This window comes from Haliaeetus leucocephalus, unplaced genomic scaffold, assembly GCF_000737465.1.
Source record: "Haliaeetus leucocephalus isolate CR32 unplaced genomic scaffold, Haliaeetus_leucocephalus-4.0 Scaffold206, whole genome shotgun sequence".
Taxonomy (NCBI): Eukaryota; Metazoa; Chordata; class Aves; order Accipitriformes; family Accipitridae; genus Haliaeetus; species Haliaeetus leucocephalus.
This window is the reverse complement of record NW_010972642.1, coordinates 3,569,454-3,585,421: the sequence shown is the minus strand read 5'-3', so window position 1 is coordinate 3,585,421 and position 15,968 is coordinate 3,569,454. Positions and strand designations below refer to the sequence as shown.

At 39.4% G+C, this 15,968-nt stretch overlaps 1 protein-coding gene across 1 annotated transcript in view; it reads right to left on the bottom strand.

The window, feature by feature from the left end:
- The window catches only part of SLC15A5 (solute carrier family 15, member 5), a gene marked incomplete at its 5' end in the record, with an annotated part of 34,991 nt that overhangs the window by 4,319 nt on the left and 14,704 nt on the right, over positions 1 to 15,968 (bottom strand). Inside the window, 3 exons of the mRNA XM_010566335.1 lie at positions 5,928 to 6,059; positions 10,404 to 10,592; positions 15,357 to 15,543. Coding sequence (XP_010564637.1) covers positions 5,928 to 6,059; positions 10,404 to 10,592; positions 15,357 to 15,543 — 508 coding nt within the window. The remainder of the gene's footprint in view (positions 1 to 5,927; positions 6,060 to 10,403; positions 10,593 to 15,356; positions 15,544 to 15,968) is intronic.

Here is a 15,968-nt window from a genome sequence, read left to right as displayed (position 1 = left end):
GGGGCGCGGGGGGGGGGGGGGGAAGGAATCTAAGCTTCTAAGAGAACAGAGTAAAATGGACCTTTGAAACTGTCTTAATGCTAGCAAAGGCACTATATTGAAGCATTGAAAGTGGAAATAGTTGGTTTTATCAGGGTGGGAGGGCAGCCCAGCAAGCAGGAGCGCTGGATTCTGCCCCCACTTCACCACCAGTCTCCTCCGTGGCCTGGGTCAAAGATCATTGCTCTGTCTCCTATCTGCTTCTTTAGTAATTGCCAGTGTTTAAACAGTGAGGCCACGATAACGACACAAAGCCTTTGGAGAATCCTGTTTTATAAGTGAGCAACAGCATAGCCAGGGCCAAAATTATATTGGGCATGGTAAGTCTCCAGCTCTCATAGCATGCGTGCTCTCTCTCTTTTACTGCTCTATCTGAAGCAAGAGGTAGGAGCAAGGCTTTCTTTTCCTTTCAGTGAGGGGCAACAAGGTTTGTCGAGGTGCCTTTCTCTACAGAGAAACAGGGGTGGCAGCAGTCCTAGAGATATCCAGACTATTATCCGACTGCCAATACACATCTTCATCAGTGAATACAGCAAATATTAATGTAACTGTTTCCTGTTTTCAGCCAAAAATATTTACTTCTTACTTTTCTTATTTCTTCTTTTCCTTTTTAAGTGGAATTTGGTTTTCCATGAAAGAGAGGATAAGCCTGGACTACATTTACTTCTACTTACGCTCACTGCACAGAGAATCCTCTGCTGGCAGGAAGCTTTGGGAAAACAACCATTGGTGTTAAAACATCAACGGTGTGTTGCAGGCAGCAAAACTCCCTTTAGGTGCTTTCACCCCTTACCCCACTAACACCTTCCACAAGCTGTCTGCAGACTCCAGCACCCTCCACTGACTGCGTTTGGGGTTCATACTTTCAGGATTTTACTCTCAGCCGTGAACATCAGGCACTTACTGGGCCAGTTTGTTTGGTTTTGCTGGAGGAAGATGCCTTGGGCACTACTGTGTTTGAAGAGTCCAGTACTTTCTCATCCTTGAATCAGCATGCAATATGCTAACAATTCACTTTCCCCCAAAAGACACTGCCTTTGGGTTCTGTCAATCCTTTACTTTTCTATGGAGATTGCCAACAGAAGTGCCAATTACAAGGTTGGTTTGTCACATAGATAATTGCTCACTGGGAATTAACTTTCTACAACAAGCTCCTGATTTCCTTTTTTATTTCAACAATGGAAATACTTTGTAGCATGAATCACCACAGAGAATCAGAAGCTTCCTTTAGCTGTGTCTATTTTAAAGACTCTTTTCTTATTGTTTAGAGGTGAATTGGTTATGCATTTCATGGCAAATTTAGAACAAATTAGAAGATTAAGTCTAGGCAGAGTCAGTTCCTCAAGCCTGCTATACCATACAGTGTTGAAATAAAGTGCCTGGTAAACTTTTACTGACATTTTGCAGTCATATCGATTTTGCATCAAAAATGCTCAGGTAGTACAAGAAGGAGGAATATTATACAACACCAAGAGAAAACACCTGATCCTACCAACACAGGCAGAAAAGTAGGTGAAGCGAGGACTAGGACACGGACAAAAACACTGTCCTGGGCTGCTTCTGGTGGTTGAGCAACAGTGACAAACCGCTGGCAATACTAGACGTTAAAGACGACGTGGAAAGGGCTGTAAGCCAGTCTTTGACATAGCTTGTGTACACAAGCTATCTGTTACTATGGTGGCACCCTTGAAGCTCTCAAGGGATTCACAACAAAGGCCAAAGTTGCGCAGGAAGGCATTCAGTTTGTTTACTGAATAACACCATCATATTTTAGTATTGGGAAAACACAGAAGACAAAGCAAAACAGCCACATGCCAGAAGTTAGTCTATTCTGTACAACTCCCGCATTTTTATAGCTATACTGCAACCTAGACTACGATTCTAGAAAAATTTAATTTGTATCTTAGAAAAGGATTGTATTGCCTTCCATCATTTCATCAAGTTAGTGGGCATATATTTAGTGTTTAATCATACCCAAATTAAAGTCTCAGTCCGCCTCTAATCCTTATTAGCTAAGTAGGCACCAGTGGACACTACCATCTGGACTGCAAGAAATATCCTTTAGCTTTATCATCTTTGGTATTGAGAATCACACAAGGCTCCAAACTGGAGAAAAAATAAAACCCAAACAAAAAACCAAACAACTCCCCCCCCAACCAAAACCACCAAACAAACAAAAACCACCACCACCACCACCCCCAGTTCTCTAAGTTCAAGCAGGAAAACTGTGTCTGGGGCAGTTTCCTTTTTCTGACCTTCCCCCCCCCCAGCCTCTTTCTTACATATTTACATTAATATTTTTAGAGAAATATATTCTGAAATGATTGGCATAGGAGGACAGGTTTTGTCTTGCATCTTCTTCCCTTAAAATGTTAGGAGAGGTAAAAGATCCAAAAGAAAGCAGTTTCCCAGCTTGTACCGAAAATATCGCTGTCACCCGTCATCTGTTTGCACTCGTCAGTTTTTTAAAAAGTCTTATTTTATCATATTCACACCATCCTCCATAGATGCGTTAAAAATGATTAATGCAGCTTTGACTGTGACTGATATCTGATCAACTTTGCCAATAAAAACCCAAATAAAATTCTAAACTAGTGGCATGAAATAGGATATAAAAATGTTTAAATTTTGTCAACACCCTCTGTGCTTCAGCACTTCAAAATACACACTGGAGGATCTACTTCACTGTATCCTGAATTGCTTCATGGCAAACATGGTCTCATTGCTTAGAGATGGGAGAACCAGAAATAGTCTTGGCTCAGGTTTTAGTGAAACAAGAATCATGGGACAAGACAAAAGCACCCATAGCCCAAGAGTCACACACTAAACCTTGTTAAATCTTACAAAACCATTGAATAAACACTATCATCTTCTTTCAGCAAAAGAGAAAGAACTTGGTCTTCCAATATAAATAAAATAGCTCAGCTTTTTAGGGAAAAAAAAAAGAGTTCCAGTTGGTTTGCTTTACCCCCACTTCCATACACTGTCCAGATACTGAATGTTTTACCAGCTCTTTAAACAGAGCTGAAAAAACCCAAACAAATGCAAGTAATGAGAGCATAATTTGTGTCATTCGATCTTAATTTGACCTAAGAGAGGTCACAGTTTTATTCTCTGAAGTGCTGTCATCTCTAGAAGGTTCAATAGGTAACCATTAGGTTTTATAAATTAAAAAATTATTATTTTGTGGATCTTAAGCTTTTCTTCACAAGCACCAAAGAACACCATAAGAAGCACAGTAGAAGAGTTTGGAAAAGTACAGATGGAACAAGAGAATTTTGTATATAACATTTCCTGTCAAACTAGGAAAAAAACCAAAACCAAGCCTAAATGCCTCTTTGGTTCTGTTATAGTCTATACCCAGCTCCAGAAGTCTGATCCCAAGCCTATTTTGATTTATGAGCCAGCAGGACAAAAAGTCTAGCAGGGATGAGTAGAGGAATACTCTAAGTCTTCAGTCTGAAGCATTATAACACAAATGAAGATACAGGAGTATCTCCATTATTTACAAGCTGTGAATTGCGTGAATTGTGGTAAGTTGGAATAATTAATCTCATTCAAGCAGGGAACACTAGGAAAGAGATACATTTTATTTCTAAAAATAAGGGAAATCTCACTGGGTAAGAGCCCAATACTATGTTGTTTACATATTAATAGGGAAAGTAATCTCTAACGCTTCTAACTAGAGCAACAGAGTAAATGTTAAACACTTTTCACTATATTTTCTCTAAAGTTTTTCAAGTTTTGCAGAGGACTTCCCCTATTTAGGGGCTTATTCAGTCCCATTACAGCACCTTAATCTGAATACAGACTGTCACTGAATTCCTTGGAAATTTAAGAGTGACTTTTGCTCAGGATAATAGTGCAGTCAATTCCATCTACAGGAATGGCAGGTTTGACAAAGTTAAATGAAGACATAAGTTACACCTTTTTTTTTTTCCAAAAGCTAAGTAGAGAAGTTTGCCATCCAAATTCATAGAAGTGAGGAGTATTTTAGCCAGGAAACTTTTTCCATTTGCTCAAAAATCTTGAGCAAAAAGGGTTAGAACATGGCAACTGCAGACTGTGGAGAATTTTGAGAGTTCAGGCTTTTTGGTCCCAGCCAGGATAAGAAGTTGAAGGCTCTGATAGAACAGTATTTCTGGCAAGAAATGAACATTTTCTTTTTTGACTCAATTAAATGTTTTCATACAGGCTTACAGAAAAGGAATAAATTGCCTTGATATAAAATTAGACAAAAATCTACTGAATTGCAAACCAAATGCGAAAATTGATTTCCTCTATTGCTTTGTATGAAAACTTTCTGTAAAGAAATAAGTTACATATATAGTGGCACAACTACAGTAAAAATATTTTCATGCTGACATTATGCTTAATTATTTTATAAATATTTAATTATACCCAAAGTCAAATGTCAGTAAAATATGTCAATTTTACTAAAACAAAATATTTCAACCTTAATAATTCCCATACTTTTGTGGGGAGGGGAAGAAAAAAAGTCAGCAACACAGTCTTTCTTGAAGTGTAGTTTCACTGAACCCATATTACCCAATTAAAAAAAATAATCTATTCCACTGGGGGACATTCAAGAAGCTCTGCTCTCCACACTGGATGTCTTGGTACTTAATAGTTCTCTGCCTGATTCATTTGGGTAAGCATTCCTGGTTTTCACCCATCTCTAGGTGATGCTTTTATACCTCATACTAAGATTTTAATTGAATTAAAAATAGCACTGCATGTTAAAGAACCATTCGTTTGTTCAGATCTTGCAAGCAGGAATTAAAAGTTCTTGTCATACTTTCAAAAAACCCACTTCTCCTTGTTTTTAAGTTACATGGCTCCTTATGTAGGGAAGAAAGGAACCCAAAACTTAATCATGAGGAGTTACAAAGTTCTGCAGTCATGGTAATTGCAATGGTGTCATGCGTTAGGGCCAGCGGTTGTGCTCTGTAAGAGAACAGTTCTATGTAGTGCAGTAACAAGGAAGCTTATCAGCGGAACACCTTTCAAAGTACTGCTTCAGCAAGTGGAACTATTTCAGGCATGTGAACAAAGGGATCCCCGTCCTTTGTTTCAAGAACTCAGGTGCTCTACTTTTTAAATTTACTTGTGAAACAAGTCTTTTCTGTATTGAACAAAGATTCATCAGCAAAGGAAAAAAAGACTTTAAGAAACCCTTGGCCTGTCTGGAAAGTCAGCAACCCAGAAAAATCTCCAGTTCAGGGCTTACACTAAATGCTCCTCAACAGGCTGAATCTGAAATAACTCCTTTTGAAACACTAAGTTCTCTGGGAATTGCAGTATTCATCTGCAAAACAGTAAAACCACAGTGAGACCATATTGTCACAGAACCTGGTTCTTCCAGTAGCTGAGCAAAGGGAGGGGCATAAAGAAGGCAAGAGAGTAGTAGTGGGTCTGGGGGAACAAATTCTCCAGACAGCTTTGAAACACTCAACCTAACCTCCTTTCCCCTACAACACTGTGGAACAGAAGGAAAAGCATGTTGTCCATTCTTTGAAGCACTAAGCTTGCTCTCATGGCCAGAGGCTTCCACGTAAGTGTGGCTAACATGAACGTACTTCTTCATGAACATAAAAAGGTGCTTCCTAGACTATTTATTTTCTTGTCTTCCAGAACAGAAGTATGGAGATTGGAGGTGAGGGCTTCCTGCAAGATGCCATCCTCTAATTACTCCAACTATCAAAACTAAGATGACTCATTAAAATTGGATGAATACAGCTGGAAGGCTATTTCCTATCTTAATTCCATCTTAATTGTGAGAGCAAATCAATAAAACTTTGGCGTCCCCTTTAATTCTGCTGCCTAATTCTCCAAATCAATAATAATAGAAAACTGTTCAGGAACACCGGTCATAAGCATATTCTTACCTTGAGTGCCTGCGTGGGCTGTGTGAACAAAGAAAGCTCCCATAAAGCAGCCAGCTCCATTAAAGAGAGTTAAAAAATGCATGGAAATCCCTCTAATTCTTTCTGGCACAAGCCGGAATGCAAGTAAGGAACCTTAGAAAGGAACCAGATACAGTTACAAGTTTAAAAAAAAAAGTAAATGATGGTAGAAGATAGATAAGAGAGAAAAATCCAAAAGTGTCTCTAATAGGGACTTTCCATATTTTACACAGAGTATGTACTTGCTGCAGAAGGGTATTCAGACATGTTAGTATGTACCCTATTAACAAAGGGTTATCTAAACTGTTTAAAAGACTCTCCATAACAAACCATGCCACATACAACTATCGATATTCCACAAGCACGTAAAGATCTTTCACTGCTTTCACCTTTTCAAACCTCAGGCATAGCATAGACAAGAGAAACACCACCACAGTCAGCAAGCGTGAAGACAGCAGATGTGATATTTAACTGCAGGACAGCGGGACCTCCTATGCCAGAGCCAATGCAGCGCAGCCACTAGTAAATACTTCCAAAATCCAGAGCTCTACCTTAACCTGGACAGTTACCTTGCTTTAGCTTAAGGCTGGACAATGCTCCTCTTCCCCAGAGAGCAACCCCCAGAGTCACTGGCTAATTTTTAAGACATTGTTCTTCACTTTCTTGCCAGAAGACTAAACCAGAAGAAGCAACAGCTTTGGTGGTGAGGTGGAGCTGTAGCATGCCATTGTAGCATGGATGACTATAAATACTCCCACCAGTTGTAATTTGGCTAAACTAGGTTACAGTAGCAGTAAGTCGTTATGACAGCTGTTCTTTTTGAGCAACTGTTCCTGATGATCAATACCTTGTTTCCTAATTTCATACCTTAAGGCCTCATCCACACTTGTTCTCCAAGCCCCAGTGTCTCCCACCCCACTTTATTAGTTGAGTTTGAATGACCTTCAGCTTGAGAAACTTGTCAGAAGAGGATCCTATTTGGATGCTGAGTTGCCTGAAGCATCTCTGAATACAAATGAAACTTTGCAATCACCATCTTCCACCCTTTTTAATTTGGATGTCCAAATGAGAGCTTTGCAAGCATATTAAGGAAAAGAGAAAAAAAAACCAAAACAAAAACCCAACCAACCCACAGGCAGTGTTTTTTCCTCATTCGCAATGGGAACCGAAAGCCTGAGGGCAAGAAAAAGCAGGTGAGCCTGGGACACCATCTGTAGATGTAACAGTACAGTCTGAAACATTGTACAGTCAGTGTCCTAGCTAATTTGAATCACTAAGAGCCTAAGAAGTTTTTGGTTAGTCCTCCCTTCTAAAAGCAGGGGTGCAAAACATGCATCTTGGGCCAAATTCAGCCTGGGTAATTGCATCCTACTTACCTAAATTACCCCTGCTGTTTCAATTGCATACTCTGTTCCTCGCTTCTCCCACGATGCTGCTGTGAACTATTAAACAGCTGCTGCATTTCACCCTGGAGACTATTGCATTTCATCGGTGGGTGAAGTGATCCCCAATATATCCTTTAACTAACAGAGCTGTTTGTTACAGGGCTTCCCATTTCTAAGTGCTTTGAGACGTGTTGATGGGCAGATGATATTCTTGCAGCACTTCAGCAAACACTGCAAATCTGCTAACCCTTTGTAGGGCAAAGTAGTTACAGTGCACCAGAAGGCTTGGACACTGGCAGTGTAACACAGCTGCTGTGGCCAGCAGGCTGGCTTCCCTTCACCAGCAATCTCATGCACTGTGGGGGCAAATGCCTGCTAATATTGTCCCACAGGATGGAGTTGTTTGGTTTTTTTTTTTCTGTGGATTTTTTTTTTTCTGTGGATTTTTTTTTTTTGGGGGGGGTTTTTTTGTTTTGGTTTTGTTTCCCCCCTCAAAATCATTGGGCTTTAAAAGAGTAATTTCCTAGTTGAAACCAAGCTGGGGTTACAAATTCAAGCTGTCAGAGGCCTGTGAGATCTTACATTCTAACACTGTGGAAGAGAGCAATTATTTTATCATTATTTTATTTTATTTTTTAAAGACCACCTCAGTGCTAGAGAAATATTAAATGCTGATATTATTCTAAGAGATGCTTATGCCACCTGAAGCAGATGATTATATAAAACTCCTATCAACAAGATACTGAAATATATTGTATAAACACAATTGTAACTATCAGGGTTCAGTGTAGATAAAGAGTTCAATATGCCAAATCTAGCTCCTCTAACCAAGTGCTTCGGAAATAAGATATCTCCTCTCTTCCCTCTGATTACAAGTGTGAACATTTCTGTCTTCAACTTGGATCATGTACTTTCAGGTCAAGTAAATTATTATGATAATTGAATTTGACCTTCTGCATAACAAAGGCAGGAAAATGTCAGGAAAGGTGAAACAACTACTTAAGTGTCTAGGCTGTCATTACCATCCATGGAGATCCACTGAATGGTTCCTGAACAGCAATTCAGTTCAAATTGAAGCAGAAACCTAGAGCTCAGTTCAGTAGCCTGAATACAGGTGCCCAGTGCTGCCTGAAATACTCTAGTGCACCTTAGCCATCTGCACGGGGCTGTCTGATTAAGGTGCAAGACCTACGGAAAAACCATGCTCTTCTCCAGCAGCAGCTGGAGGCCACACAGGTACCAAAAAGAGCCTGCTTGCCGCACGTGTATAGCCGAGATACTCCATGACAAATGGTGCCAGACACCTATGTGTGGGCAAGTGAATGGAGGCCTGCATCGCCATCAGCTACAGCAGTAACCTACTATTTTAGGTACCTACCTTTTGTTTTCTACATGCAAGTCTCAAATTCAGACTTAACCCCATTTACTGGGTTCTTGAATCGCACCTCTGACCACAGCTTTTAGCAAGATGCTCGATCTTTATTTAAATAGGGAAGAAAATTTTCTTCCTAAGAAATTCTAATCACAATCCTTTAAAAATATAAAAAAAACCCCCAACAAAACAACAACAAAAAAACCCCAAAAAACCAAGATGGAGGTTTTTTTTCTTTTCTAAAGGCTAATGTCACCTTCCACTTACTGGACTTCTGTTGTATCCCAGCGTGCTAGATTAGAAAGCCTTATTCTACCAGCAATATGCTTCGCATGCTTCTGCATGAGAAGACTGTAAGCAAGCCACCTCCTAACCTTTTTTTTTGTTAAGCTAAACAGAGAAGGTCACAGTTTTCAGTTACACTTAGCCTGTAACCTAGAAACCACATTACCTGCCTAGAAACCTGTCTCGGTTAAGTACTTGAGAGCTATCGGATGAAGAGGCATTATGAAAGTGCTAAGTATTTAAAACTAGGGAAAATTACCTTTTTAGTGACAGACCGTGACCCACAGCTCTCAGCAGTCTTAGAGTGTAAGAACAAAGCTGAGACACTGAAGATATTTCCTACTCTTAAATAAAAATCTGAGCATTTCTGGGGTTGTCCTGGAACAATAGACACTCAACCTGTAGAATTAAATTCCTGCAGAGATCAGCTAGTCAATGACTTTATCTGTGTCTCTAAGTGAATGTTGATTACATTATTTTTGTAATATTAACATTCTTTTAAGCTCTGCAAGGGAAAACACTGGTAAGCACTCTGTGTGCCCCTCAAAAGAAAATAAGCCTCAGGAATGTCAGTGTAGAGGTGGAAAGGTAAATTATGGAAGGGAGAGAAGGTTCAGACTCACAATCAAGAATGCATCTACATAATTTATGGATGGCAGGCGTGAGCTAAGCTCTGCCTGTGCTCTGCAAAACAGGAGTGTTTATCTCTGGCTCCATGCCACAAGCTAAGGCATGATGCTTTGTGCAGGCATGTTTGCATGACTCCTGACTTGAGCACAAACAAAAATCTTGCATCTGCTTACAATATTCTCCAGGTTAGCCTGTCAGTTGAATTGTGTTACCCGCCTGCATACACCCTGCGTCAGTGAAAAATCCATAATAATTCTATTAGCTGGGTCCACAGATGAAAAGGGTTAAGCTAAATTGCTTCACCTTGCTTTGACTGTGGCCTCAAAAGTGCTCACAGACCGTAACCACAGCTCAGCTGTCATGTACATATTTGTTCTATCTCAAGAAAATCATCACAGAAGAGTTCAGGTCAGAAGGAACCTCAGGAGCTCCTCTGGTCCAGCCCCAACCTGAAGCACGTTCAGCTTCAAGACCAGTCATGCACCCAAGCGCAGGGTCTCACTGCTCTGATCATGCCCCCACCAAACGGTGGGTTACACACCCCAGGGACCTGACCCGGCTGTGTTGCCTTCCAGTTAATCTGGAACAATGTCATTGCTCACTCTGAGTTACAGCCAGAAAGACAAATTATGCTACTCTGAAGCAGGTAAAGCACAGATCTGCTCATTAAGCCCATGGAAGAGAGCCAGGGATAAAATATCAGATGACAGTAATTATTTTTAGGAAGCTGATATCATTCTCTGCAAATCAGGACACTCTTGCTTTAGCCTATTAGATCTTACTTACAGGAGGGAGTTACCAAGGCTTCAGCCACTCCAAGTAGGATGTACTGAGGAGCTAAGTGGAAGCAAGGCATGGAGGAGACCAGGAGAACCTCCTCGGAAAGCGTCTGCTCCACCTGAGGGAAATGCTTTCGGTGTATTTCAGAGAAGCCAGCAACCATCACAGAAAGTGCAGCAGATAACTGACCTACAACTGGGTAAAGAGCACAGAGAGCATTCACCAAGGCTGTCATTACAGGATCATCATTTATTTAGAGTGAAGCAAAGTCGTAGGAGATGCAAAAGAAGCTCCCCCACCCCATACATCCTCTTTGGACACATGAACATGAATAAAGAGTACTTGCTACACCACAAGCCTAACTCTATAAACATATGACAAAGGGACACCAGCTCAACACGGAAAGAATTTAGGGATGCAGAATAAATGAGCAAGGAAAAACTTTTCTGAAGAGCGAAGTCACAAAAAAGAACTTATTTTAAAGTCTGAGGGAGGTAAGAAAGGAGGAAAGAAAGGAAAAGCAGCACTCCTTCCAGTTATCACAAAAGACTGGGTAGGAACAAGACTACCAAGCAGGGGGAAATTCTTCTATTCAAGGAGCAGTAAGGTTCTGAAATACACACAGACACTGTATGCTTTACCCAGTTGTTTTCTACACAAAAAAGAAGTAGTGCAGTTGAAGTACTGGATTTCTAAGGCTGCAGGCCACGGTAGCTGGGAGAGAAAAAGATCAGCAATGCACATCACGCCTCAGGAGATCAAGCATTCCAACATTTCCTCCTTTCCATCCACTATAGGGTTCCCTTGAACTACTTCTGAAAGTTTGTTGGATAGTGCCTTTGCTGGACTATTTAACATTTTAGGATGAGATGAGCTGCCTTACCGGAAGACAAACTCCAGCTTCCTGAGTGACTACACATAAACCATTGGACCACAGTTGCCTCCCTGAAGGAGTATCACTGCACGATCTGTAATACACGGGATCCACAATATCTTTCAGTATACTACTGCACATGCAATGCATGGAGTCTTACCCCCTGCCTCAGAGGTAGGGCACAAGTACTGCACAAGCACACAAGGCAGGAAAAAACCCCACCTATATGTTTAGCCTCCTAATGCAAGATAAAAGCTTCTAATGAACTTGGATGTATTTTAAATACCACACACTTCACCACATATTGCATAGAGGATACTATTTAAATGTATTATTCTACATTTCTTGATGTTGACAGTATGAAATGGTTGTAGCCTACCAGAAAACACAAAGAAAGCAAAGTTTTCAAGTCAGTCTCCTGAACTTGAAACATTTATACTTCTGACGTTTTGAGGTCCCATTCATTATGACTAAGTTTGTGATTCCTCAGCATTTCTAAGCTATAATGCAAGTAGAGGTGTAAGAATTTGGTTTCTTTTGACTTCTTTGGCTCAAATACCTGGACTATGTTTTTCCACTTGTCTTACAAAGCCTCGGCTCACTTTGCAACCAGAAATTGTTACACTTATTAGATTTGACATTGACAGTCAAAGGCTTTTTTTAATGTTATATTTATAACATATATAAAGTTTGTCTCTTTGGGTGTCAGGACAGAAGGGGCAGAAAACTGAAATAGCTAAGTGGCCTTAGCCTTCTTATGTTTTTGCACGCATCTGTTTCTTTTCTCAGCAGCAGAGTCTCACACCCTTCTACCAGCACAGTTTTTCTCAGCTTTCATGACTTTGAATACCGTCCTCCCTGCCTAACCAGAAGCTTGGAGGCTGTTTTGCTGTTAAGGCCCCTCTAGTGCTTAATAAGAACATCAATGAATTATTGCTTGAAAATTGATGACAGGAGGGAATTCAACTGCATTTTCTAGCCAATGCACCTTATCAAGGCCAGGTAAAAAGCCCTCAAGGAGCTTCTTGTAATCTACCAAAGCAAGAGTTCTCCTAATAAAAAATTATGTTAGTACTAAAGAAACCTCAAGCAGTTCTATATTACTACACAGTGCTATATTTTAAGCATTTTCCTTACTAAAAGCCAAAACATTTCAGAAAAAAGTAACCTCTGAATGCCCAACAACTGTAATATTTCTTTTAAGGCATTATGTGGCAGAGGAAGAAACGGAGAGCCTTGGAGACCTGGTTTTCCTTCTACCTCTTATCCCTTCAGTCCTCTTTAAAACAAGCAGTTTGGAATGACCATCTGAGGCTTTCGTTTTATAGAGGAACAGGCTGCTTTTAGGAACACTTGGGGCTGATTCTAGGACAAGGTTGTTTATATTATCTAGTGACTAAGGTTGTATTGGATCTTTGTGATTCCTGATCTCATATCCCAAGTAAAACAGGTCAAAAAGCTTTCCTGGAATTAATACTTGTTTAAACTAGACCATCTTTTAGGGAGAAATGGTCATCATCAACTCCCAAATCACCTCAAATAGACATTGGACTGGAGGCTTGCTTTTGTGTACGGAGAGCTGTTCTCCGCGTCGCTCTTGGATGGAGTAAATCCAAGACTAATAAGACATTTCAGTATAATGAGGCATTAAGAATATTAGTGCAAGAACTTCTGTGGCTCAGGTACTTCAGCTAGAGCCTCTTGTGTGTAGCTGATGGACAACTATCCAGAAGACACACCTTCAGTTCTGTGCTGAATCTTCTATACTATTGACTAAATCAAGCAACATAAAATATAAAAGACCCCCCCCCCAAACCAAACAACTATAAAACTGGAAAAATTCTAAGTTTATGAAATATTCATGTTTTTCATAAAGAGGTCCAGATACTCAATATATTTGGGAGACAATCTAAATTCACGTTAGGATTTTAAGGTTTTTTAGATCATACCTAATTTACAAATAAACCAACAACTATAGAGAAAGTAACATAGATTACAGTTTCCATGTAGATTCTTATTACAGAGCAATCAGATATTTCAGCTCAACATTGTCTATATGGTTTGTCCTTGAAAATTGTTATTCTTGACATACTGAAAATTTCCAGAAAACTATTTAAATTTCTTCTTCTTACAAGACTTGAATTAAAATATAGTTACAGGCTGGCTTAACACCAACAGCCTATTTATACTTCCAATTTTGTTCCTGAAAATAATTGTGAACCTAATTAACTGTTGGCAAAAATATTGGCACTTAGAGGTCTACCATATTTGCAGGTGCAGTCATATACTTGGATATCTAAAGCCATCGCCTGTACTCACAGGTATTTTTATGCCTCAGGTAATTTATCACCCCTAACAGGAGGCTATTTTAATAAATGACGCTATTAAGAATAAACCACTGCATATATTCTACTGCTGTTCAACATAACAGGATAGAACATTAATACTAACTTGAAATTTCCATGGTTTTAAGGAAAATTATTATCTGAATGTGCTTTTTGTGTTTTAATGCAGATGTTATTTTAAAAACTAGGGTAATTGCAACCTGCTGTGTTATATGCATCTGGTTTGTATAAAACTTAATAACACTCTTAATTAGGCTAATTTAGTCAGATTAATACCTCTGTGTGTGTCAGTACTCACTGTGCTGCTTGCCACGGGGCACTGAATTAATAGTAACACACTGAGAAAATAGTCGTTTATAAATATTTTTGTCTGAGGTTTGTAATGCAGGCTGGAAGATAAAAAAAAGTAGGAAGTTTAATGAGAGTATCTACGAAAAGGAATAGATTTAAGTGAACACAGAATGGAAGCTGCTTTTCTGGTGGTGCTAGATGTAGCTGATATCAGAAGAGGGTTGCAGAGGTTTCTTACAGATCGTAGAACATAAGAGGTTTGGCACTATGGGGTAATTAAAAAAAAAATAAATTTCACATCAGTGTCAACAGAAGGAGGCCCAACCTCTACTAAAACCATCATTACTTCTATGCTATGAATTTCTCCAAAATGAGTGCCAATCTGCAAGCCTGAGCTTACAACACTTTATGTTGAAAACACGGGGACTCAACAGAGAATACTTCTTTGTACCACATCTATGAGAATGAGATAATACTTCACCTCTGGAGATCCTGCTTTGCTTTACTTTAAGTGAATGTACAGCAAGGTATGTTTCAGTTTATGATTTTAATAAATAAAATTACTAAACACCTGGACAATTATCCAATACTAGATATACAAATGAAAATTCTAGTACTAGAGAGGAAAGCTGTACCTCTCCAAGTAACCTGCCACCTGTGAATTGTTCGGCCTGCTCCATGGGAACAGCAGTCCAGTGATACGCATCCATTTGTTTTGCATAGTTGTCTGCATGTTTTCTTCTGCTTGCCAGTTCTAAAAAGACCTATTGCAGACACACAATTAGACTAGGTACTTTTATTTCACTTGTGATGCAATGGAAGAGTCTGGAATAAACTGTACAAGAGATAATACTATTTCCCTTTTATGAGCTACAGTTCTAATGCCGATGCAGTTATAGCATAAAAATATCAGAAAAACAAAGCCTGTGTTCATAACCTAGTTATTTAAATCCAAACACCATTCTGAGCACTGAATACTTCTCCAGTATCAGAGAGCAACCAACCAAAGGACTCTCCCATCCCCGCTCAAAACTTTCAAAGTAAATTAACTTTCCAAAAGTTAATGGATAAACAAACATACAGAAGATAACCAAGTCAGAGTAAGTGTCAGGCCTAAATGGTTAGTGCCGTTTCTCTAACCCATTCCTTAGGATGACTCCTAGTTATTTATGAGCATGTCTCAAAATTTTTTATCGGTCAGAAGAGTCTCAGTCTCTGTCCTACACAAAAGCGATGCATTTTTTCTTGATATCTACAATGTTTTTTCAGGACCTTCTTTTCAACAATTCCTCTGAAACATATTTACCTCTGAGCATAATCCCAAAACAATTCCATCTTACCTTTTATAGTCAGAAATAATTGTACAGGATCATCCATCAGCTACTGAAGTTTCTCTTTCAAAACAGAATACATATTGAAACTGCATAAACACATGTATTTTATACATACCAATGAAAATTGTTGGAGAACGTCCAGTGTCCTTGGCATTAAAGAGACACGAGTTAATTTGTTCCAGAATAGGAACAAGAATCAGTAGTGGCACGATGCTTATCACATTCATTGCTGCAACTGGCAAGACGAATCCACTGAAATGCAAGTTGGAATTCATGGTTTGGAGATAATATCCTGAAGGAATCTGTATTGAAGAATAAAACCCCACTCCATAAGTATAGCAAGTACCTTTCATGGATAAGATTTTTACTACATTTGGAAACTTCTCCAACTCTTTTCCTTCTGAAGAAGTCACCGTAAACCAAATACCTGCTGGCCAAAAGAAATGACCATTCATGATGAAAGCCTTTCAGATAGTGACATTCTCATTCTCTGCCAGAATGTAGCATTTTCCTTCTATTTCATTTGCTCCTGAATTTAACAAATCTAAGCAGCAGTCCATGAGTTTATTTGATCATCCCTACTTAGAACTATCAGCCAATATACTAAAAGGTTCTGCATAATACTTTAGTCACTTCTCACAGACAGTGTTTGACAGAACAGAATTTTAGAATAGCAAGATGCAGAGTTATTTTGAACTTCTGATTCTGTGCTCAAGGTGGGAGTAGT